At 56.9% G+C, this 23,572-nt stretch overlaps 2 protein-coding genes and 1 non-coding gene across 3 annotated transcripts; 1 reads left to right on the top strand and 2 right to left on the bottom strand.

The window, feature by feature from the left end:
* Positions 1-8,599: 8,599 nt before the first annotated feature.
* On the bottom strand, positions 8,600-14,012 carry MRM1 (mitochondrial rRNA methyltransferase 1). The gene is made up of 5 exons (XM_061142717.1): positions 13,387-14,012; positions 13,092-13,185; positions 9,945-10,077; positions 9,726-9,845; positions 8,600-9,265 (listed from the first exon to the last, which is right to left on the bottom strand). The coding sequence occupies exons 1-5, from the start codon at positions 13,953-13,955 to the stop codon at positions 9,093-9,095; spliced, it is 1,089 nt and encodes a 362-aa protein (XP_060998700.1). The 5' UTR covers positions 13,956-14,012; the 3' UTR covers positions 8,600-9,092.
* LOC133058058 (U6 spliceosomal RNA) lies at positions 12,586-12,692 on the top strand. The gene has a single exon (XR_009693183.1). It is a non-coding gene; the product is annotated as a U6 spliceosomal RNA (small nuclear RNA).
* An 823-nt stretch (positions 14,013-14,835) lies between the features above and the next one.
* On the bottom strand, positions 14,836-23,130 carry DHRS11 (dehydrogenase/reductase 11). The gene is made up of 7 exons (XM_061142716.1): positions 22,759-23,130; positions 19,885-20,094; positions 17,399-17,493; positions 16,561-16,690; positions 15,895-15,987; positions 15,609-15,674; positions 14,836-15,485 (listed from the first exon to the last, which is right to left on the bottom strand). The coding sequence occupies exons 1-7, from the start codon at positions 23,113-23,115 to the stop codon at positions 15,444-15,446; spliced, it is 993 nt and encodes a 330-aa protein (XP_060998699.1). The 5' UTR covers positions 23,116-23,130; the 3' UTR covers positions 14,836-15,443.
* Positions 23,131-23,572: the final 442 nt, after the last annotated feature.

Below are 23,572 nucleotides of genomic sequence, written 5' to 3'. Positions count from 1 at the left end.
GCTTCAACATCAGCCCTTCCAATGAATATTCAAAGCCAGTTTGGGCACCATTTCACTTTTCTGATGTGGACCGTTTTTAAAACCATTATTGAATTTGTTACAATATTGCTTCTGTTCTGTGTTGGTTTTTGTGGCCACCAGTCATGTGGATCTTAGCCCCCCTGTCAGGAATCGAACCCGCGCCCCCTGCCGTGGACGGCAAGGCCCTAGCCACTGGACCACCAGGGAAGTCCCGTGGGCACCATTTCACAGGGAGAAAACTAAGCGGAGAGGCTCAGAAACTCAGCCCAGGTCCGAGGCTTTGGATGCCGGAGCAGGGGAAGGATTTAAACCCAAGTCTGGGCGTCTCTAGGAGACAAGCCACCCACTGCAGCCCACCCCCAGCCTAACATCCACAGCTGAGTGGGGAGCGGGTGGAGGTGCCCCTGCACAGGGGTGCCCCTCTGTGAGCTTGTCGGGATAGTCGGGGAGAAGCGGAGTGGGGAGACAGGGTGGGGCGCTGCATGGGCGGAGGGGCTTGGTGTTGAGGGTGGGGAGGGTGGCCGCATGACCCTGAAGCTTGGCCTCCCCGGCGGCAGCCTCCGAGGGGATGCTTGGGCTGCAGGTCCTCTCCTGCCCACCCTGGCTCCCCGCCCTCTCCTCCTCCTTCCTTCCTACATCCTTCTGACTGCCCCACCATGACCTTGGGCAAGTTCTTCAACCCCTCCGTGCCCGTTTGCTATCTATAAAACAAATGTAGTAACAGTGGCCGCCCCAAAAGCATTGAAAGGATCCAAGGAGACGAGGCACATAAAACTGCTAGCACACGGCACGTACATAATAAACATTAGTACTATCACCACCGTCATCATCATTATCATTCCCATCATCAACATCATCGCCCTGCTGCCAGCTTCCGGGCCCCACACCCACCATGGTGAGAGTGGGGGGTGTGTGTGTTGGTCTCAGGGCTCCGATTTAAGCAAGATCCAGCCCCTGGCAGTGCGGGCCCCATGGCTAGTACCCCCATCAAGGGGAGAGGCTTCCACGCCAGGACTGGGTGCTGATGGATCTCAGGGAGGCGAAGGGCTGAGGGCTTCTGCAGAGCATCCCCTCAGCCTTCCATGAGCTCCTTTGTTTCAGAGAATCGAGAGCAGCTGTGGCTGGAGGGTTATTTGCATCTTGCCTCTGAAAAGTGGAGGGTCAGGGCCAGCTGGAAACATGCTGAGAGATTTGCTCCCCACAACCCACCCCACCAAAAAGCAGGAGGCAATTAGTCTCCGACCTCAGGACCTATTTGTTTGTTCATTCATGGGTTATAAACTAGCCCCGTCTCCCTGTAAGTGCCTGGCCCTATGTGGGGGGCCTAGGAAGTTATTAATAATTCCTGCCCCAAAGACTCAAGGACGGGGTGGACCTTCCTAGGGGGTGGGGGGTGCTTAGGGTCTTCAGAGGACTCTGGGGGCCGAGAGACTGGGGAAGGGCCTTAAGGCTGCTAGCAAGAAGGAGGCAAGTCCCCCCCCCCCCCCCCGACCCCGTTACTGCCTCCCTTGTTTGCTGACTTCTCATTTTCTTCTTTCTGAAGCAAACTGTTGAGCCCACTGACATGTTTTTGAGTTGACAGACAAACCATAAAAGTTACCAGTTTCCATAGTCTCTCCCTTCTGACATCCACAAACCTCAGCAAAAAGCAGGGCATCAGAGTGGGGCCAGGAGGCTGAGAGGTGGCAGGAGAAAGCAGAAGGGGTCAAGTTCAACTAGACTGCCTGATTGGGGAGGCGGGGGAAGCGGAGAGGGGCTCGGGCCCATCCCCTACTCCAACCGAGCCCCTCCTCCCCCGGGGCCACCGCAGCTGGTGAAGAGCGTCCTCAGAAATGGACCATTGTGACTGAGAGGGCAGTGGGGGGGCGAAGGACAGGCATTTCCATAAGAAGCCTTCTTGGAGTGTAGTGGAGAGGAACCTTGTTTAGAAGCAGCCTTCCCAGAGCCCGAGGAATAAATCTCCTGGTCCCAGTTCAGTGACCAGCCCCACTCCCTCTCCCAGTCTGCGGACGGAGCTGGAACAATTCATCGGGGCAAAGCTCATGCCCTCTCCTGCTTCCTTGAAACTGACAGATCCTTGGGACTCTGGCCTCCGCTCCCCAACCCCCCAGCTGGCTAAACCAAGTCCTGGGGTGTAGAATGATTGTTCTGAAAGCAGTTGTCACTCCCTGTAAAATCACAATAGCCGCCCGTTGTGGAGAGCTGACCGATTCAGCGGGCGGTGGCCTTCCAGGCTGTGGGCATCATGTCCCCATTTTACAGAACTGGATAGATGTCCTGGAGGACAGCGATTTGCCTTTGGTCATCGAGCTTGGAAGTGGTGGGTCAGGATGAGAACGCAGGACCATGCCATGTTCACACAGTCACGGAGATCCAAAAGGAAGGAAAAGTGGCTGGGCTGGGTGGGACGCTCTGGGGAGGAGAGGCTGGCTGGGGAGCAAGGGGCAGCTTCAGGCGCTAGACCCCCTGACCAGGCCCCCAGGACCCTGGCGGGGGGGGGACAGAGACAGCCTCTGGGCCAGCAGCCACCACTCTCCCACATAAAACCCTGTCCATGCGGGTCTGAGCACAGACCTACCAGTGTGGAGCAGCGAGCTCTGGGCTGGGGAGGAGGCCCTTGGAACTTTCTGGAGCACCTCCCCCAGCAGGATGAGCTGAAGACCACCAGGGAAGTGTTAATGAAACAGAGAAGCTGTGAACAGACCGAGGAGGGATTCCAATCTGACACCTCCACCACAGCCCCCGCCAGTAATGAGCCGGGACCTGCCCTTCTCCCCAGAGGGGCGCGGGGGGTGGGGCAGGAGGAGACTCCCCAAACACCCTGGAGCTCAAGACCTCCTTTCCTATCATCGTCATCACCATTATCGTTACTTCTGCTGCCCTGAAAGTGTTTACATTTATTGAGCACCTACTGTGTCCCCGGAACCATACTGAGTCCTTTTTATACATCCCATCATTAATGCCCACAATGACCCCTATGATAGGTACTGTTCCTATCTCCACTTCACAGATGAAGAAACTGAGATTAAATCAGGTTAAGGGATGGGCCTGAGGCTGACCCAGTATTTGGACCCAGGACTGTCTGACTCAGAAGTGTGTGTGTGTGTGTTAATAATCATTTATTTGGCTGAGTGGGGTCTTAGTTGCTGCCCATGGGATCTCTGCAGGTCTGCGGGCAGCGGACAAGTTCTCTAGTTGTGGCACGTGGGCTCCAGAGCACACAGGCTCAGCAGTCGCGGGCAATGCCTTAGCTGCCCAGCGGCATGTGGTGGCTCAGTGATAAAAGAACCTGCCTGCCAATGCAGGAGACTTGGTTCGACCCTTGGGTTGGAAAGATCCCCTGGAGAGGGAAATGGCAACCCACTCCAGTATTCTTCCCTGGGAAATCCCATGGACAGAGGAGCCTAGCGGGCTACAGTCCATGTGCTTGCACAGAGTCAGACATGACTGAGCGACTTAACAACAAAAACCAACCAAAGTGGGATATTAGTTCCCCGACCAGGGATGGAACCCACGTCCCCTGCATTAGAAAGCAGGTCCTTACCACTGGACCACCAGGCAAGCCCCCTAGAAGTGTGTTTCTGATGCTTTAGCAACTTTGCCTGTGAGAGGACCCAGGCAGTCCTCAGCAGGGTTGGAAATGCCCCGTCTGGGGAGAGGCCTCAGGGCGCCGGGGACGGGCTGACTCCTCCAGGAAGGGAGGCGTGTGTGCCCCTGGGCCAGTGCTGGGCTGGTGAGTGAAAGCAACACCGCGTGTCCCGGGAGTTCCAGAACTGGGGGGAAAGGAGAGCAAGGCCTCAGCCTCACAGCCTCTGGGCTCCCTGCGATCTCACGGGGCCTCTGCTCTACCCGAGTGCAGTGAGGACTGGGCCCAGGGCTCTGGAAGGATCTCCAGCTCTGCTCGCTGCCTGGGGCAGGGGATGGAAGAGGGGTTGGGTGGGTAGGCCTGAAGAGGTGGGCTACATGGGGAGGGTGGGGGGCGGTGCTCGGAAGACCCCTGCCTCCTGGCCCCGGAGGGGGTTGCTGAGCGGCTCTGAGAGCAGGGTCCTGTGTTTGTAAACATCATTAATCAGGGATTAGCAGATGGGCATGCTAATTGCACCTGTGGAAGTCAGAGACCTCAAGGTTGATTACATTTACAAACTGTGGGGCTCCCTGGCGCCCACCCTCCCTGTAGTAGGGGGGCTCTAGTTGAGGATCCCAGCCTGGGGGAGGGAACTGGCAATTTAGCCTTCTGCAGGAAAAAGAAAAAAAAAAAAAGATGCCAGCCCTGGAGGGGGCAGGGTGCTCTGGGAACCCCAACCTCCTAGGAATGTCATTTCAGCCCTGCCTCTCCCAGCTCCCTCTGTTCTCCCCAGTAAACCATTGTGTGTTGTGGCTAAAAGGGGTCCTAGAGCCTCTGGGGAAATTGAGGCCAGGGTGGTGGGAGGGCAGGGCCATGTCCTGACCTCTAGGCTGGCCCCCCATGTCGGCTGAGAGAGCATCTCAGAGTCTGAGGACACAGGGCCGGGGGCTTTACGGGCACGACCCCCCCACGTGGACACTGTTGCTGTGCCTACTCACAGACGAGGAAAGCCAAGGCTTGGCACGACCACCAAGTGTCAGAGGACACTTGAGGACACGAGCACCAAGTGTCAGAGCTGGAACTCACAGCGCACACCGCTTGCCAGCCAAGGTCTGGCCTCAGCCACAGCCGCGCTCTCCTCTGGCCGCCCCCTGACCCTGCTGCCCTTCCTACCCACGGCCACAGCCGCCCCAGCTCCCGGTGTTTAACCACACCAGCTGAGCTGAGCGGCCTCCATGTACCTGGCACCTGAGGTCATGCACAGAGAAGCAGGCCTCATCCTTGGCCTCGGGTGTGTTTTCTTCATTTGGAGTGTCTGGGTTGCAAGACACTGCCACGTATCTGCATGTCCTGGGCAGGTAATTACAGCCGCAATTCCCTCTGGTTCAAGTGAACCTGTCTTCCCAAGGACAGCCAGCCTGCTGCCTGGGGGGAAGAAGCAGGAAGGAGCCACCTGGGCCTGGCTGTTTCCCCAGGGGAGTGGCCCTGGAGGTGACCCAGGCCCCTGGGATTCAGAAAGCTGACGGACAGCAGGCCCAAGGTTAGAGAGGGGTCCGGACACCACAGAGGGGTCAGTGGGCAGAAGAGGGGTCTGGACCCCAAGAACACCCACCCCTACTTCTAGGCTCCATGCTAGCTTTAGTTCTGGAGAGCACAGCTCAATTCTGTACCCCAGTATGGGGGGGAACACGAGGACACCTCAGCCTGTTTCCACCAGACCAATTAGTCTGGGATCTCCAGAGAAACAGAACCTCTCTCTCTCTCTCTCTATATATATATATATATTTGACTTCCCAGGAGTACAGTGGTAAAGAATCTGCCAATGCAGGAGATACAAGATGCAGGTTTGATCTCTGGGTGAGGAAGATCCCTGGAGAAGGAAATGACTACTCACTCCAGTATCCTTGCCTGAAAAATCCCATGGACAGAGGAGCCTGGTGGGCTAGTCCATGAGGTTGCAAAGGGTCAGACATGACCAAGCATGCATGCATGTTCGTGCACACACACACATATATGCATACCCTACACACACACACTATATGTTATAAGGAGTTGGGTCATGTGATTAGAGGCTGATAAGCCCCAAGTTCTGCAGGGTAGGGCTGGAAACCCCAGGAGAGCTGATGACGTCGTAACCAACTAAGGGCCAGCAGGCCTGAGACCTAGGAAGAGGCCATGTTTCACTTCCAAAAGGCAGGCAGAATATTCTCACTTGGGGAAGGGTCAGCCTTTCTGTTCTACTGGGGTCCTCAACAGACTGGACAAGGCCCACCACACAGGGGCGTGCCATCTGCTTTACTCAGCCCAGCAATGCTAATCTCACCCAAAAATACCCTCAGAGAACCACCCAGGATAATATTTGACCAAGGATCTGGGCACCCTGTGGCCCACTCGGGTTGACACATTGACCTGAACCCTCACATCCAGGTTTGAATTATGATGTACCAGTCCTGGGCACACAGTCCTGTAGTTTACACAACACTTTTTAATCTTTACAACTTCCCTGTTGGGGAGAGGGTAGCTGGAGCAGGTGTAGATGGCATTATCCCCATTGTACAGATGAGGAAACCGAGACACCGCCCAGGGAGGAAGCCAGAGTCAGGGCTGGATCCAGCATCTTCTGAAGAACCTTGGGGACAGGTAAAAGCTTGCTTGGCCCAAACTTTCAGATATGCTCTCAAAAGCACGGGTGTGAACGGTATGGAAGCAGTTGGACATATGCCGTAGTTTGACAGCCAGTGATTCTCCAACTAGCAGTATACTGGCCATCAGCTGGATAGTTCTTAAAAAAAATGCTGGTGTCTGGCTTCTTCCCAAGAGATGCTGACTCAGTGAGCCTGGTACCTCCGCACACCTGGACTATTCAAGTGACCCTCCCATTCCCTGACCCCAGGATGCTAAGGCATAGCCGCAGTCAAAAACCACGCGAGGGGAACCACCCTGGTGGGCAGAGGTTAAGACTCAGTGCTTCCACTACAGTGGGCATGGGCTTGATCCCTGGTCGGGGAACTAAGATCTCACTTACCTTGTGGTGCAGCTGGAAAGAAATAAGAAAAACAAACACACTGGCCTCTTCGCCGAGAGCGCAGAGGTGATGCGGGAGGCGGTGTCATACACCTGAGAGGATGGAGGTCACATCTGTGTGGCAGTCAGGGACAGGGCTCGGGGGAAACCCGTGTGGTGGAGATCTATGGAGTGTATGAAGGAGGGGTTCCTCCTCCTTTTTGAGAGGAAAAGCTCTGACTTTAAAGCCATCTTTGTCCCTTTTATTTCTAATTTACTTTTTAATTGGAGGGATTCCCTGGTAGTTCAGACGACAGTCTGCCTGCAATGCAGAGACCCAGGTTCAATCCCTGGGTCGGGAAAATCCCCTGGAGCAGGAAATGGCAACCCAGTCCAGTATCCTTGCCTGGAAAACCCCATGGATGGAAGAGCCTGGCAGGCTGCAGTCCGTGGGGTCACAGAGTTGGACACGACTGAGCGACTTCACTTTCACTTTTTAACTGGAGGAAAACTGCTTCACAATGTCCTGTTGTTTTCTGCCATACAACAACCCAAATCAGCTGGTATTATACTACTTAAAAAAAAAAATATTTGGCTGCACCAGGTCTTAGCTTCAGCACATGGGCTCTTTAGGCGTGGCGCGTGGGATCTAGTTCCGTGACTAGGGATCAAACCCAGGCCCTCTGCCTTGGGAGCACAGAGTCTTAAGTACTGGACCACCAGGGAAGTCCCATCTTTGGCCTTTTTAAAATTGAAGTTCAGTGTTTTTCTAAACTGGCATCACCATTAGAATTCAAGATGAGTCCGTCCCACAGAGAACAGGGCAGTACTACTTACCAAGCACCTACAACCTGTAAGGCCCCGAGTTCTTCTCCCCCATCTCCCCTCCCCGCCACCCAGGGAGGCAGGATTACCCCCGCCCACTGACGAGCATGAGGCTGAGGAACTGGCTGAGGTCACAGCATCAGGACCTGCGCCGCGGGTGCCCATCCCCCAGGCCCGCGCTCCCAAGCAGTGCAGCTCAAGGGCTGACTCCATCCCCCTGGGGACGTTTTCAGTTGTCACAACTCAGGGGAGAGAGGGTGCTTACCGTCACCTTGTGGGCAGAGGCCAGAGATGCTGCTCAACACCCTACAGTGTACAGGACAGGCCTTCACAAGTTACCCAGCCCAGAACATCAGTAGAAACCTAACGGTTCCTGGCCTGGGCTGCAACTGAGACCCATCTGGGGGAGCTTTAAAAATTCAATGTTCGAAATTTCCCTGGTGCCTCAGCGGTAGAGAATCCACCTGCCAATGCAGGGGACGAGGGTTCGATCCCTGATCCGGGAAGATCCCACATGCCATGGGGCAACTAAGTCCATTCATCGCAACCACTGAGCCTGTGCTCAGAGCTGGCAGCTGCAGCCACTGAGCCCTTGTACAACTATTGAAGCCCGTGCAGCGCAGCTAGAGTCGCCCCTGCTCTCCGCAACTAGAGAGCCCGAGCAGCAAAGATCCAGCACGGCCAAAATAGAAAATAGATAAAGTCCTTTAAAAAAAGTCGGATGTTCATGTCGCACCCTGACCAATTCCATCAGGCTGAGTGGGGTGTCAGCTGTTTTTCAAAGCTTGCCACGTGGTTCCAGTTAGCAGCCAAGACTGCTCTAAGCTACTTATCCTAGTGGCCTCTGCTCCACTCACGGGAGCCTGGGAGAGGAGGACGGAATCTGTCTGGGTTGTACAATAAATGGCAGATCTGCAAGGTCCTCACCACCTCCCAGAATCAAAGGCTAGAACTCTGGTTCGGCAGGTCCTTCCATGGAGGCCGACTAACTGGTGACTCACCCATGGTGGGTACTGGAGGGCCAGTGAGTTGGTAAGTATTTGCTAATCTTTCCCTTGCCTCTCTGGGGTGGGTCACAGCCAAGAACCGCCCCGGGTGGCTGCGAAAGCTTCCTAAAGAAACTGTGGACCAAAGGGCAAGGCTGCCACCTAGTGGAGGAACCAGAAAGAAGGGGTGCCTGCCGGATATCAAGTGATGTTTTATTGGATCCTCACAACAGCCCTGGGGCAGAGGCACAGACGAGGGCCATGAGACACAGAAAGATGAAGCCGTGTGCTCACAGGGTTTCAGCCTGGATTTGCACCTATCTGGCTCACAGGAGTGCCCCGGGCTTCCCTCTGCCTTCTCACACCCGTCCAAGAGGAAGAGGACCCTGGATGGGGCTGCCTGATTCCCTTCTGACGTCCAAAACGCCCCCTCACTTCCAGGCAGGACCTGGGAAGAGAGACCCTCCATCCCAGCGCAGCGTAGAAATGAACAGGCTGCCCTCTCCAACCGCAAGTCCAAAAAAAAATGGGAAACTGAACTTCCTGTGGTCTCTACCACAAAGCTTTGGGCTCCCCGGGACAGCGGTTTATAAACAGAGGCCTGATGCTCACTCATAAGAAGACAAGAGACTCCAGCACATTCGAGGGTGTGGGTGCGGAGGCTCCCCGGCAGACACCGTCGACGGTCCCGGTTAGCCCCCGTCTTGTCCCTTCTCTTCTGATCCTGAGGACGGTCCTGTGTGCTGAGCCACGCTGGCTGCTTCAGATGCGGCCGAGGGGCCCTGGGGGTCTTGGGGAAGTTGCTCTCTCCGCCCTTCCACTGGGAACCCCTTCCTCTGGCTGCAAATGGAGTGAAGAAGGATTCCTGCACAGACAGACAGATGGAAAAGAGGAGGGATCATGGGCCAGGCACTTCCTCACTTCATCCTCAAGAGGCTGTAGGGGACTTCCCTGGTGGTCCAGTGGTTAAGAACCTGCCTGCCAATGCAGGGGACAGGGGTTCCATTCCTGGTTCAGGAAGATTCCACATGCTCTGCAGGGCAACAAGGCCCATGCACCACGCACACAAACGAGAAGTCACTGCAATGAGAAGCCTGCAACTAGAGAGTGGCCCCTGCTCACCTTAACTAGAGAAAGCCCTTGGGCAGCAATGATGACCCAGAGCAGTTAAAAGTAATTAATTTTTTAAAAGGTGTAGACATTTTCCTCATTTGGCACATATAAGCAATTCAGACACAGAAAAATTGAGAAAGGTATCTAGGGTGAATTGAAGCAGCTGTATGCGTGTGATCAGAGGGAGAGAAGGAAGGGGAGAGGAAACTCACCTGCGGCCACAGAGACGTTTAAGGACTCGAGTCCAGGAGGCAGCTGCCGGCCGGGCAGGATGGTGAGGAGAAGCTGGCAGGAGGCCTGCACTTCCCGGGAAAGACCAGAGCCCTCGTTCCCTGCAGAGGAGGGGGCCCGGAGGGTTACAGAGGCCCCAGCTGGGCAGGAAGGCACTCAGGAAGCTTGCATCTCGGCAAAGAGCAAAGACATCTACCTACCCAGCACGAGGAGGGTAGGCCGGTCCCATAAGAACTCCAAGCAGCGAGTGATGGGGATCTTGGAGGACGGGGCGATCTCAGGCCCCGGGCAGCCCACCGTGCCAGCCACAAGCCAGCCCTGCCGGGCTCTGGCCTGAAAGGTGGGGAGGAGAAATCAGTCCTTCAGTGGAGCACTGGCCGGGAGGAGCCCGGCCTTGCCCATCTAGTCATTCCCTCATTGAGCCGCTGGTTTCAGTCAGTAGTTATCAAGCACCTAGAGTGGACAGGCTCTGTGCTCGGCACTGGGGATAAGGCGATGAACCAAACAGGCCCAAACCCCAGCCTCACAGTAGGGTGATCAGGGAAGCCTCACTGAAGTGTAGACCTGCAGAAGGTGAGGGGAGGGAGCACCACATAGACACCTGAGGGAAGAGATACTCTAGGCAGAGATCAGTAAGGGCAAAGGCCAAGAGGTGGGTGCTTACCAGGCAAGTGTGAGGAACAGCGAACAGCCAAGTGGCCAGTGGGAAGGGAACCACTGAGACTGGAAAGGAAAAAAGAGGCCACGGGAGGCAGGACCTCAAAGGCAACTGGAAGGCCTTTGGCTTTCACTCTGAGAGAGACAAAGCCTTTGAAGGGTTTTGGGCGGAGAAGCTGTGACATGGTCTAACTTACGTCTCTACAGAATCACTCTGTCTATGTTGAGAGCAGAAACAAGCAGACCAGTTAGGTTTCTGCAGTGACACAGGCAGAGATGCTGGTGGCTTGGACCACAGTGGTAACAGTGGAGATGGTCAGAAATGGTCAGAATGTGGAAATAAGGTCAAAGTAAAAATGAAAGGAGGTGCCTTAACAATATCCGTTTATTTTAAATCCTTTTCTATTCTCTGGGGAAAACCTGAACTACCTGTACCTTTGTCGTCAGCTGCATGTGCAGGACTGGACAATCACATCCTTGTAACACAGGTGGGATGTGGGGAGACAGAGCAGGAAGAACCGAGGAGGATGCCAAGGCCTAAACAACTGAAGGCAGGGGGAGCTGCCATCAAGTGAGCTGACTAAATCTGCAAAAGGAACAGGAACATTTGGAAATCTTGTTTGAAATGCCCATTTGACAGAAAAAAGAGCTGTTGAGTAGGCAACTAGATATGTGAATCTGAGGTTCAGGAGCAAAATCCAGAAGGATATATATCTGGGAGGCGTTCGAATCTAAACGGCAATTTAAAACCATCAGATTGCATGTGACAAACAAGAAATGAGTATGTACCGAAAAGGGACCCAAGGACTGGGGCCCTGGGGGATGGTCAGGGAAACTGCTAAACACAGGGCAATACTGCCCCCTTGTGTCCAGCAAGGGAAGCACAGCTGAAGACAAATGCTGATGGACCAGGGGCTTTGCTAAGGTCGCGCAGAGCCGACACGACTGAAGCCAGCCGCAGCAGGCCCTTCCTTCATAAACATCAAGGCGGGTTTTTTTGGTGGTGGTGACGATGTTGCTGGTGGTAGTGGTTTGGGGGGTTTCTTTTGTTTCTTTGTTTCTTCGTGTGTGGGAGGGACCAGGGGAAAGGGATAGACTAGCCCTTGTCCAAAGAGCCTTTCAAACTGCTTCCCTACAGGATGAAGCAGGAACCACTGGTTTCTCAAGAGTGAACATTTACTGAAGACCTACTTACTAGATGGGCTTCCCTGGCAGCTCATATGGTAAAGAACCTGCCTGCAATGCAGGAGACCTGGGTTTGATCCCCTGGGTTGAGAAGATCCCCTGGAGAAGGAAATGGCTACCCACTCCATTATTCTTGCCTGAAGAATTCCATGGACAGAGGAGCCTGGCGGGCTACAGTCCATGGGGTCCCAAAGAATTGGACATACTGAGCAACCAACATTTTACTTACTAGGCAGTGAACTGAAAGTCACTCAGTCATGTCGACTCTGCGACTCCATGGAATTCTCCAGGCCAGAATACTGGAATGGGTAGCCTATCCCTTCTTCAGCGGATCTTCCCGACCCAGGAATCGAATCAAGGTCTCCTGCATTGCAGGCAGATTCTGTACCAACTGAGCTCTCAGGAAGTTCCTAGCCAGTGAAGCACTGAGTAACCTGCATCAGGAGCAACAGGTGTGCCTCTGAAAGGAGTGCAGTGAAAGTCCGTAACATCAGGTTCTGCTCCAGGTATGCTTTTTAAAACTCCAGATCCTTCTCTTCTCAAAGCAATTTACATGGCTGGATGAATCACAGGCTGGAATCAAGATTGCCAGGTTGATGCCATATCATCAACCTCAGATATGCAGATGATACCACTCTAATGGCAGAAACTAAGAGGAACTAAAGAGCTTCTTGAGGAGGGTGAAAGAGTGAAAAGGCTGGCTTAAACTCAACATTCAAAAAACGAAGATCATGGCATCTGGGCTCATTACATCATGACAAAAGGGGAAAAAGTGGAAACAATGACAGGTTTTATTTTGGAGGCTCCAAAATCACTGCAAATGCTGACTTTAACTATGAAATTAAAAGATGCTTGCTCCTTGGAAGAAAAGCTATGACCAACCTAGACAGCATATTAAAAAGCAGAGACATCACTTTGCCTACAAAGGTCCATATAGCCAAAGCTACAGTTTTTCCAGTAGTCGTGTATGGATGCGAGAGTTGGACCATAAAGAAGGCTGTGCTCGCTTCGGCAGCACATATACTGGGATTGGAACGATACAGAGAAGATTAGCATGGCCCTTGCGCAAGGATGACACGCAATTTCGTGAAGTGTTCCATATTTTTAAAAAGGAAAAAAAAAAAAAAAAAAAAAGAAAGAAGGCTGAGCTCCGAAAACTTAATGCCTTCAAATTGTGGGGCTGGAGAAGACTCTTGAGAGTCCCTTGGACCGCAAGGAGATCAAACCAGTCCATCCCAAAGGAAATCAATCCTAAATATTCACTGGAAGGACTAATGCTGAAGCTCCAATGGCCACAATACTTTGGACAGGGAAGCCTGGCGTGCTGCAGTCCGTGAGGTCGCAGAGTGGTCACGACTTAGTGACTAAACAAACAAGGAAGCGATACCAACACGCCCCCCCCTCCCCCCCTCCCTCAGCTGGTGGCCGGGAGGCCCTTGGAGAGACTGAGCTTGGCTCATTTCTTCTCCTTTACTGACACACCCCCGCTTCCCCCTCGCCATTACCTGTAAAAAACCGGCCAGGTCATCAATGGAGAATACGTCCATCACCTCCATAGCCCCGGCGCTGGCCTTGCTGACTACTGGAGTGAGCGGGCAGCTGCAAGGTTTCCCCATGCCACCATATGAAGCCGGGTAACCTCAGGCCCGGTGCTGTGCCCTCCCCCATACCCCACGGGTTAGGGGGTAAGAATTCTGGCGTCGGGGAGGCCTGGTTGAGGGACCACCCAAGGGTCAAGGTGCTTAGGAACTCGGCTGTGCCTCCAGATGGGGACGCACGGGGAATAAGGGGCGTCCGTGCCTGTTTCTCCGGCTGGTGATGACCTTATCCACTCCGAGGAAGTGAGCGGAGCGCAGCACGGCCCCAAGATTCCGGGGATCCTGCAGCCCCTCGAGGACTAGCCACAGCTGCTGGGGGTCGTCTCCTGGTCGGGCCTTCTCGGCCTCGGTCTCGGCCCAGGGCCGGGGCCGCAGGGGGCTCACTTCCATGCAGACGCCCTGGTGAACCTGGTGGCGGCACAGGACGTCCAGCTCCCGCCGCCGGGGCCGCAACACCGGGATGGTCCGCGCCTCGGCCGCGCGCAGCAGCTCAGCCCGCTGCCCCTCCAGCCCGGACCTGCCGGCCTGGATTAGGAGCCGGGCGACGCGGCGGCGGGCGGCCCGCAGCGCCAGGAGGCACGGGGACAGGCCAAACAGGAGCTCCAGGCCCCCGGCCGGCCGCGGCACCGACCCCAGGTCATCCAGGGGCAGGCGGCCGAGCTCCTCCCCGCCTGGCCGCGCCCCGCGCCGCGTCGCTTGGGAGAAAGGACGCGTGAGGAGGTGGCCGCAGCAGCGCCAGGTCGCGGCCCCGGCGGCCGGAGGCTGCGCCATGGTCGATGCCAGGGCTGCGTCCCCAGGGGCACTCACTCCCGCCGGCGCCGTCCCCCACGTGAGCCGCTCCGCTTCCGCGTCCGGACGCCCCGCCCCCGCCCGGGAGCCGCAAGGCGCATGTGCGGCGGCCAGGCCGTCTCTACAGCGCCCCCTTCAGGGCAGGCGGAGCGACCACCATCCACCGCCGAGGCGCCGGGGGTGCTCGCCGCTGAACTGACCCGACTGCGGGCCGGGCGGCGTCGTGCACCCTCCAAGGCCCCGGGAGGCTGGAGGACCTTTCACCCCGGCGCCAGCAAAGGACACTTAAAGGCGATGTGTTGGGTCTTCTCTCCAACCTGGCTGGGGGCGGTGACGCCCTCCCCCACCGCGTGCTGGCAGTATTCCTCCGGAGCTGCTTCTGCATCCAACCTCTCCGCGACACCTCCACTGCCTGTCAAACCTTAGCACCGGTCAGCAGAAACCCCACCGATGACTTCCGATCCCATGGCCCTGATTCTCTGAGTGACAGCTCTGGCCTACTGACAAACCAGCTGATGCCCTTGGCCCCACAGGTTAAGGGCCAGACTCCTTGCTCAGGAATCAGACCCCGCCCCCGCCCCCGGGATCCAGGCAGGAGCTACCTTTTCAGCCTCACCGTCAATCCTGCACCAAGTTCTGTGCTATTCCAGCACTGCATGCTCTTCGGGGCCTCTCTGCCTGGCGCGCCCTGCTGTCCTCTTTTTCTGGCCAGAAATTCCTACCCATTTTCCAGACCCAACCCAAAAGGTAATTCGCACTCCAGGAAGGATGCCCCCAATCCACCCACCTTCCTGCTCTCGGGCAAGAAACTCTGAGACACAATCATTCCTCATCAAAGGAAGGGGGAAGAACTGAAAGACACTTCTGCAGCCAAGATTTTTTAATGCAATTTTTCTTTTTTTAAGGATCACAGTGAAACCCACTTGGGAGGCAGGCCCTGGTATTCTGCTGCCATAGTCAGAGTGGAGTGAGGACCCCACCAGGGGTAGAGAAGCCGCAGTGGGGCTGGAGAACTGAGCCGGGGCAAAGAAGGGGTGGGGGGGGGGGGAAGGGAGAGAAGGAAGCCTGGAGCCCTGATAAGCATTCAGATGGAAGATGAGGGGTTCCCTCCGCCGCCTCATCCCCAAGGGATGGTGGAAGTGGGGGTTCAGGAAGATAGGGGAAAGCCCCACTTTTGGCCACAGTCCCTTCCCCAGGCCAAAGGGAAGAAGGCAAGGGCAGCAGACAAAGGCCAGGGAGCCCAAGAAGGGGACCAAGAAAGGAGCAGGTAAAACAATCAGGGGACACCACCTCCTCTCCCCCAACCCATTCATGGTGGAAACAAGTTGACATATAAAAACCTCAAGTTTTCTAGCCCCTGGTGGGGGTGGGGAAAGGAAGTGGAATCCAGGGGTTCAGAAATCAACACCCCCAGTCCAGGGGCAGTTGCCCAGCTGTGAGGGGGTGCGGGGAGGAGCTCCCCACAGGGGACTAGGTCACTTGCTCCGTGGGCCTCATCTGGATGTCTCCGATCTGCAGAAGGCACAAGGCTTGAGGAAGCGGGCACGCTCTCCCCACCCTCTTAAGGCCTCCCCACTCTCCACCGCTGGGCTGGCTGGGCTCCTCCAGGGGACAGACAGCCACGGCCAGACTCACCTGGACATGTGGGGGCATGCTGAGGACATAGATGACGGCCTCGGCCACGTCCTCAGGTTTGAGACACTGGGAGCACCGGGGGAAAGGGGTGAGGTGAGGACAGAATGGATCCAAGGTCCTCCCCCCACCAGGGAGGTCCTCCCCCCACCAGGGAGGTCCTCTCTAGCATCCACGTTCCCCCACCCCACCCTCCAGGAGAGGCGACGGGCTGGCTGGAAGGGCGAGGTCTGAAGGCCAGGGCTCCTCTGCCTTCACTTAGGCAGTGGGTGGCTTCACTGGGCCCCACCTTCATGTGTTCATAGGTGGCGGCTGCCTTCTCGGGGTCCTTGTCGTGGAGTTTGAAGGCGAACTGTGTCTCCACCACTCCTGGAGAAATGCACTGTGCCAACAGAGACAGCCTGCTCAGGAGCTGAGCCCTGGCCAGAGGTCAGATCTGGGGCGGGGGGCTGGGAGGGAAAGGACGGAGGCCACAGGGCCCCAGCCTCACAGGGACGGCCGCCCGAGGTCCAGCGGCCACCTCCGCCCTCCAAAGCTGCCACTGGGGGGTCATCAGAATGATTCCTACCAGCTACAGAGCCGTTACTAAAAGCCAGGTCAGCTTTACAAAGTGACTTCCCTTAAACCTTCATAACCTGCTAGGTGTTCTCATCTCCATTTTACAGCTGGGAAGACTGAGGCGTGGAGAGGCTGAGCAAGCCACCCAAGCTTGGCAGCCTTCCCAGGGAGAGCCCCAGTCCTGCTTTCCAGCCATGGCCTCCCACGGTCCCTTGTGCTCCCCTCAGCCTCGTCCCTCTGCCCCGGCCCCCTCCTCCTAGGATCAAGTCAGCCCCTCTCCCGCCTCAAAGGCGGAGACACGCGGGGACTGTGCCCAGGACGGACGCCGGGCTCTCAGCGGTGCACCGGGCCGCGAGTGTGTGCGGCGGGGAGGGGCCGGGGTCAGGGCGCCCCTCACCGTGGCTCGGATGTGGCTCTGGGCCTCCCGGAGCTCTTGCCTCAGCCCCTCTGTCAGCGCGGTGACGGCGTACTTGGTAGCGCTGTAGAAATGGGTCTCGGCCGGGGGTGGCACCCGGTGGCCACTCATGCTGGGCAGAGGGAGGGAAGGGGAAGGAGAGCGTGATGCCGGGCCGCTGCCCCCGCCGCACATCCAGCTCATCCACATCAATGGCTCCTCCGGGCCCCCTCCTCCTCCAAGGCCTCCCTCCGTGGACCCCGGGATTCCCTCTTCAGTCCACGCAGGCAGTCAAAGCGCTCTGCCTTTCACCCGTTGGGTGAGAGGGTCCTCACGAGGGTCTAGGGCACGGAGGCCATGTCTCCATGGGCACCCCTGTGACAGACTGTAGACCCTGAGCCACAGGGTGAGGTTCCTGCTGCAACCTGAGGAACGGAGAACCCCGGTCCCAGGAGGGCCCCCAGGCCTCAGCCGCCAAGGGGCCGAGCTACCCCTTCCAGCCAACGAAGGGCTGGCGTTTGCACGTACTCTTCTTCCCCCGCTGGAGGGCATGGCAGTCAACTCCAGTTTTCTTGCCTGGAGAATCCCATGGACAGAGGAGCCTGGCAGGCTATAGTCCATGGGGGTCGCAAAGAGTCAGACATGACTGAGCAAGCAACTAAACAACCACAATAACATTCTTCCCTGCTGCCCCAGTTGTGCCATCTGGGTGTTAACTGGGGGTGAAATCCCTATTCTACCACCCCGGGGACACTGAGGTCCAAAGAGGTCAAAGAGCCGCGGCAGGTCACTCCGCTGGGAGGGTGGGGGGCGGCCTGAGCCCCAGCCCCCGCCGCCTCACCTGTTGATGTTGATGATGTGTCCGTCATCCACCTTCCGCTCCCTCATGGACTGGAAGGCTTCCCGTGTGCAGATGCTGAGGGCCAGCACATTCACCTGCGGGCCGGGGTGGGAGGCAATGCGCATCTGCATCTTTGGGCCCGTCTGACCAGGTGATGGAGCCCAGAGCACCCCGGGGTGGGGGGCACCCCAAACAGGGGCTGGGTCCTACCTGAGACCAAGGACAGGACAGGGCCGTGGGCCTCACGTGCCCTCCCCGTCCAGCCACCAGTCCCGGCGGACAGCAGAGGCGGCTCCCCTCGCTGGGTGATGCCCTCAAGTTCCTCAAGTGTATTCGGGAACAGACACCACCCCTCCCCAGAACCCACCCAGGACCCAGGAGCGCTCCCTGTCTTGGCTGTCTCCTCTGCCTCAGGGAATTCACCCCCTTTTCTTCCCCAAATGCCCTGCTCTTCTCTGGGACAGAGTCACTGGCTCTCCTCGCTCCGAAACAGCCTAAAATCCTTCCTTTAAAAATCTCTCTCCTCGGGACCGCACTCAGCCTTTCACCCCGCTGCTCTCTATGCCTTTCCCGTCCTTCCCTCTAGGCTAGAGTGGACGAGAGAAGGCTGACCCTCCGTCCTTCCACGCTGTCCTCCAACCTCCATCCCATTTACAAGACTGGGGGTGCGGTCACGTGTCACTGCGTGGCAAGGGGCCTCCCAAGGGCATGAGGGCTTCCTGCCTTCCATGGACCCCACCCACTCCTGCTCCTCCGGCAGAGGTGACCCCCGGACCCCAGCCTGCGGGGAATAGACGCCCGACGGAAGTGTCTCTGCTCTAAAGCGCCCGCCCAGCCCCACCGCTTAGGCTCGCCCAGGAGGACAAGCAGAGATAAAACTTTCAGCGGGCCTTCACTCTCTCCTCTGGGGAAGAGCGGAGACCAGCTGGGAGGTCAGATGTTTCTCTTTATCAGGTGTCAGCGCCAGGCATTGGGACAGAACACTCCCGGAGTGAAGCTGGCCCGGCGTTCACCGCAGGACACAGGCGGTTTCCAGCCCTGCTTTTGGTCCTCTTAACAATGTGGGTTTGTGGGGCAGAGAACTCAGCTTCTGGGGACGGAGGGATGAAGGAGGAGAAATTAGGAGAAACAGATTGCCTTGGGCCAGGGGAGCGAATCTCCTAGATCTGGGGGTCAAAGTTTCCCTCTGTGATCACCGACGTGGTTCTCTTGGGAGATGCCTCATAAGACAATCCTAAGAGAATGACATAATGTTCCAGCTGAAATGGGCCTTAGGGATTTCATATACGTGCCTCGCTTTACAGTCGGGCAAGCTGAGGTCTAGGTTTAGAGACGCCCTGACTGCAGGTGAGGTCCACAACTTGGATCTCCCAGAAGGTTCTCTGAGAGCAAGGGCAGGGCTGCATATCCCTGTTCAATGTTTCAACGTTCATTGCTCATTTCTGGGCCCAAGCACCTGTCAGGTGCTATTGTGAGCACATATGAAAAGCTCTTGGGGGGAGATAGAAACATTCCATTTACACACTGCTTTCCACTTCTCAGAATTAGTTTCACACCCTGAAGGTACTGCCCCATATTACAATCTAGAGGTTGAAAACCCATGCCCTGAAGGCTGTGCTTGGTCTACACGTGGTTTTAAAACATCCTAAAATTAATTTCCAATCTGTATTAGAAGGTTTCATTCATTTAAAAAATATCTATGGAGTGTCTGCAGGCTGAGGCTATGACAGAATAAAATAGACAAAAGTCCTTGCATTCCTGGAGCTGAGGTTTTGGTGAATGGGGTGGGTGGGGGTCTCCTTGGAAATCGATGCCCCCCCCGCTGCTCTCAGAGAAGTCCCACGATCTGGCCACACCGGCCCCGCGCTTGCTCGGAATGCAGCAGGGGCCCCTCCATGGCCAAGTGCTTCCCTGCGTGGTAGGAACCCGCCCATTCTTTGGGTTCCTACCTGGCCTCAGGGGACACTGGAATTTGTGATCCCAGACATTGATGGCCTAGGTGCAGTTCATCCCAATTAACATGTGAGAAGACTGAAGCTCAGAGAGGGTGACACCGGCCTGAAGCCACATGGTTACTGAGGGGCTGAATGAGACATTATCTTCGTCATCTCCTGCCTCTGGGGTCCTTTTCTTCCCATAATACCATGTCGCAAGCACAAAACTGACACCTGGGGACATCTGACCGAAGGCAGTTTCCTTTCCTACCAATCTCCCTTCCAACAGAAGGAAACCAGCTTATAAACACTGCCCCCAGGGGCTCAGAGGAAACAAGAATGGAAAAGATTTGGCCATTCCTCCACTCCCTCTCCCTCTGGGGAGGAGAAGCAGGGGAGACTCAAAGTGCTCCAGGCAGAAACCTGAAGCCTCCTCTCCCTAGAAGTCTATTTTCCTGCTTTCCTCCTGGCCATAGATGTCTATCTTCCTGCTTTCCTCCCGGCAGCTGTGACCTGCGTCCCCCCCTACAGACCCCCGCCCCCCGCCCTTACGTTGAACATTTCCTTCCAGCCGCTGGTGCTGCCTGAGAGCAGGGTGTCGGGCCGGGCCAGGCCGGCGTTGTTGATGCAGATGTCCACGCCGCTGTGCTGAGAGCGGACCGCCGAGAACATGGAGAGGATGTCCTCCTCATTCGACAGGTCACATCTGTAGGGGATCAAAGTCCCGGGGTAGCCTGCACTCTTACATTCGGCAGCCAGCTCCTATGAAACCCAACAGGGGTCTAACTGGGATGAGCTGCTCACTCCACCCACAACCCACCCCGCGCCCTCAGACCCCACCTCCCGCGCCGCTGTCACCGCTCACAGAGCCCGCGCCTCTGGTGGCCACCTGGGCCCGTCCCCATAGCCTGACCTCTTGGGTCAAAGTCCAGAGGTGAGAGCAGTCCTGAGCGAGGGTGGGGGAGGCTGAGATCATCAGTGGAGGAACCTCCCAAATAAACTCCAGTCTTCTGTTCAAGAAGGGAGAAGTTTCTGGGGCTCTGGGGTGAGGTGGGGGGTCAGAGAAGGGGCCTGGGGATCCCGGGAATGGAGCGATGTCTCTTTTCTGACTCTTTCCCATCAGGAACACACCTCCGCTCACAGCCACACTCCATCCCATGTCTCTTCCACCAGTGCCGAGTCACCAGGACCTCGATTCGCTTCTCTCCCATCCCTCTCCCAACCCCTCTCGGGAGGGCTTATATCTAAATGACCGCTGTCCCTCCACAAGCTGCAGCCAGCTGGCTCAGAACCCTCACACAGGCTTCTCACTTTTCAGTTGAGCTCAATGGCCGGTCTCCCCTCGCCCTGCCTATAGAAATGGTCAGGAAGTCCCACGGGGCACCACCCTCCACCCCAGTTTCTCTGGAGACTGTGAGCCAAGTCAGGTAGCAGGTGACACTGGGCATCCCCTGGGCACTGCCAGGGCCCTCAAGACACTAAGGATCCCTGAGAGAGGAAGGCCACTGAGAGATGGCTGAGGTGAGCGGCCATTCAGAAGCAGGAAGAAAACCAGCTGTGGTCGCTTTGGAGGCCAGTGACCGGGCACCTGAGCCTCCTCAAGGTGACTATGGACACGTGTGGGTGGGCCAGGGGTGCCAGGGCCAGCTTGGTCTCCTGCCCTGGAACGCCGTCCTACACCCAAACCAAGCCAGGAATAAAGGACTCGGTCAGGTGACCTAGGAAATTCTTTTCTGCTTTAACTTTCCATGAGTTTAAGCAGTACAGTCCTCTGGGACTCAGAAGTCCCCCTTCCCCCAATTTCACCTACTCAACGACCCCCTCGGGAAACAGGGCTTCTCATTGTAGGATATCGGAAATCAAATTTTGTTTGAGTATCAGTGAATGAATCCATCAACCAATCAAGAAAAGCAGATGGCAGGCAAAACAGCCTGGAATTCTTCCCTCTCCTGGCACACAACTTCTCCATTCCTCCTCCAGACTCAAAGCCCTGCAGCAAAGCCACAATGGAGGGACTGATAATACATGTCTCTGTCGCTGTCTTCTCGTTGCCCTACCTGTCCGCATCTAGCCTCAAAAAGGACCTGAAATCCTGTCAGTCCCCTCACAGCTGAGCCATCCCCCCTCATTAAAGGAGTCCTCCTGGGGGGGCGAGTGATCAGTCGGGGGCTCTCCTCGGGGTTCAGGGACCCTTTTCCTGACTGGTTTGCGGTGAGGGTGGGAGTAGGAAGAGAAGGCAAGGGTGGCTTTAGAATCAGAGAATCACGTGGCCTAATCCCTGGTCTGATCCTCTAGGCTCCGGAGTGGAGGCGGGCCCTGAGCACCTCAGAATAGGAGGGGCAGTGTGGGCCAAAGGTATAGCCAGGTGACCTTGGAACGATCTAGGAGCCATAAAGCGTACCTTTGGTCGGCAGCAGGGGAGGGGACAGGCCTCCCTCCGGTACACCTTCCTGCTCGGCCCCACCCAAGGCCTCCTCGCCCTCTCCCTGCCCCAGGGACTTTGAGCATGGGTGGAGGTCAAGCTCAGCACCAGCCTAAACCCTGAGGGGGGTCCTGCCTGGGGTAAATCCAAAGTGCTCCCGTGATGGAAACTGCTCATCCTTCTTCCTCCCTGCTCCAACACAGCCAACTTCATTTCCTTTTTCTCTGAGCTCTTATTGCTCACAACCCTTGGGGCTCCCAACCCACATTAAGAGGAAAACTAGGGGGTTCAGTTCCACATTGCTTTGTCCCCCAGAGCGCACAGGTTCAATGCCCTAGTTTACCTGCTCATTCCCACCTGTGACAGTGAAACTGAAAAAAAGGTCTACTTTATATATACATCCCAATTGTCCCTCATGTGCATCGAGGAGGGGTTAACCCTCACCTTCAGGGGAAGGTGGAGCTGAGCCTCTTCAGAAAAGCTCCACTCCCACTCCAACCCCACTCTCAGTCCTGGGTGTAAAATGAGCAGGATCAAGTCCTCTAGCTCCTGCTCGCTTTGTTTGACTATGTGGGCTAGGTCTGGGAACCAGAGGAAGCAATCCAGTAGCCAGCTCAGCCACTGAGGCCAGAAAGCTTTCTTCCCTTCTCCCTGGCTTCTCCTTTTCTCAGCCAACCTGAGCAGGCAGGTAGGGAAGCAAGAGAAAAGATGCCAGGGAGTCAGAGAATTGGTATACTAGAGCAGAGGCTGTCAGGAAAAAAGCTCCCTAACGGACAAGACTTTAAAAAGCAAAGATAGAGTCTTGCCCTGAGGGATCCAAAAGCTTCTTCCACCAACTAGGCGTCCACCTCTCTGGCCCCTAAGCCCGCTGCAAGTGGCCCTGGGGTGGCGGGCAAGAGGGCAGCGTGACACCTTGGCTCCGACCGCTCCCCATCCCCCACCTGGACCCAAGCCCGGCGGAAACGACGCCACCCGGAGCCACTCGCTCCCCAGCAGGGCCTTACCTCGATGTTGCCCACGGTGCGGGCACAACCCACCACCTTCAGACCCTGCTGGACCAGGGCCCGGGCCACGGCCGCGCCGATGCCCCCCGAGGCTCCCGTCACCAGTGCCAGCCGGTCACGCCACCGCTCCATGCCGGCTCTGGCCAGGGTCCCGAGTCGCCCGCCCACCTCGCTCTGGGAGCAGAGCACTTGGATCGCCGAGCTTCGCCCTGGGTCGTAGGGGGCCGGCCGCTCTCTTGTCACCCCCGCGGCGCCCGCCGTCGACCTGCCCGCGTCAGAGGTACGCCAGGACCTGCCTCCACTCTGGCCGGCCTCCGCCCCCTGCTCCACCCTCCGCTCCTCGGCGATCGGCCACATCCCGGCTGGAGGACGATGCGGGCCGGCGGCCCCGCCCCGCCCCTGCCGCGCGGGCACGGCCCCGCCTCATCCGGCCCTCGCCCGGCCCCCGACCCCGCCCCTTCCGGCCCTCGCCTGGTCCCCGCCCCGCCCCTTCCGGCCCTCGCCCTGTCCCCGCCCAGAGCAAACCGCTTCTCGCGGAACTGGGCGGAAGGATCCCGGGAGTTGGTAGTTCTGCTTCCCTCCTGTGAGCTCTTAGCCTTGGAGAACGAGGCTGGGCGCGGGCTTGCACCGGGCCTGAGGACGCGCGTACTCGCCTCTTGCTCTGTCCGCCTTGCCTATCCTGACCCAAAAGCCAGGAAGAGAAATTACGGGGCACTTAAGGTGACGCTACTGCCTTCCTCAACCAGCCGGTGGCTGATAGGAACGGTTCAGCTCAGAAGGTTGAGCGTCTCAGCGGTCAACACTGGGTGACCTT

Source organism: Dama dama, chromosome 5, assembly GCF_033118175.1.
Source record: "Dama dama isolate Ldn47 chromosome 5, ASM3311817v1, whole genome shotgun sequence".
NCBI lineage: Eukaryota > Metazoa > Chordata > Mammalia > Artiodactyla > Cervidae > Dama > Dama dama.
Note: the sequence above shows the minus strand (reverse complement) of the source record. Positions and strands in the feature narration are given on the sequence as shown.

Excerpts from the sequence above, each read along its gene's own strand:
- MRM1 (XM_061142717.1), bottom strand. The coding sequence starts at position 13,955 with ATGGCGCAGCCTCCGGCCGCCGGGGCCGCGACCTGGCGCTGCTGCGGC. Across the intron at positions 10,078-13,091 it reads ACCTGGCCGGTTTTTTACAG|GCCAGAGCCCGGCAGGGCTG; the intron begins GTAATGGCGAGG and ends CCCACCTTTCAG. Across the intron at positions 9,266-9,725 it reads AAACGTCTCTGTGGCCGCAG|GAATCCTTCTTCACTCCATT; the intron begins GTGAGTTTCCTC and ends CTGTCTGTGCAG.
- DHRS11 (XM_061142716.1), bottom strand. The coding sequence starts at position 23,115 with ATGTGGCCGATCGCCGAGGAGCGGAGGGTGGAGCAGGGGGCGGAGGCC. Across the intron at positions 16,691-17,398 it reads CACATCATCAACATCAACAG|CATGAGTGGCCACCGGGTGC; the intron begins GTGAGGCGGCGG and ends CCCTCTGCCCAG. Across the intron at positions 15,675-15,894 it reads CCACCTATGAACACATGAAG|TGTCTCAAACCTGAGGACGT; the intron begins GTGGGGCCCAGT and ends CGGTGCTCCCAG.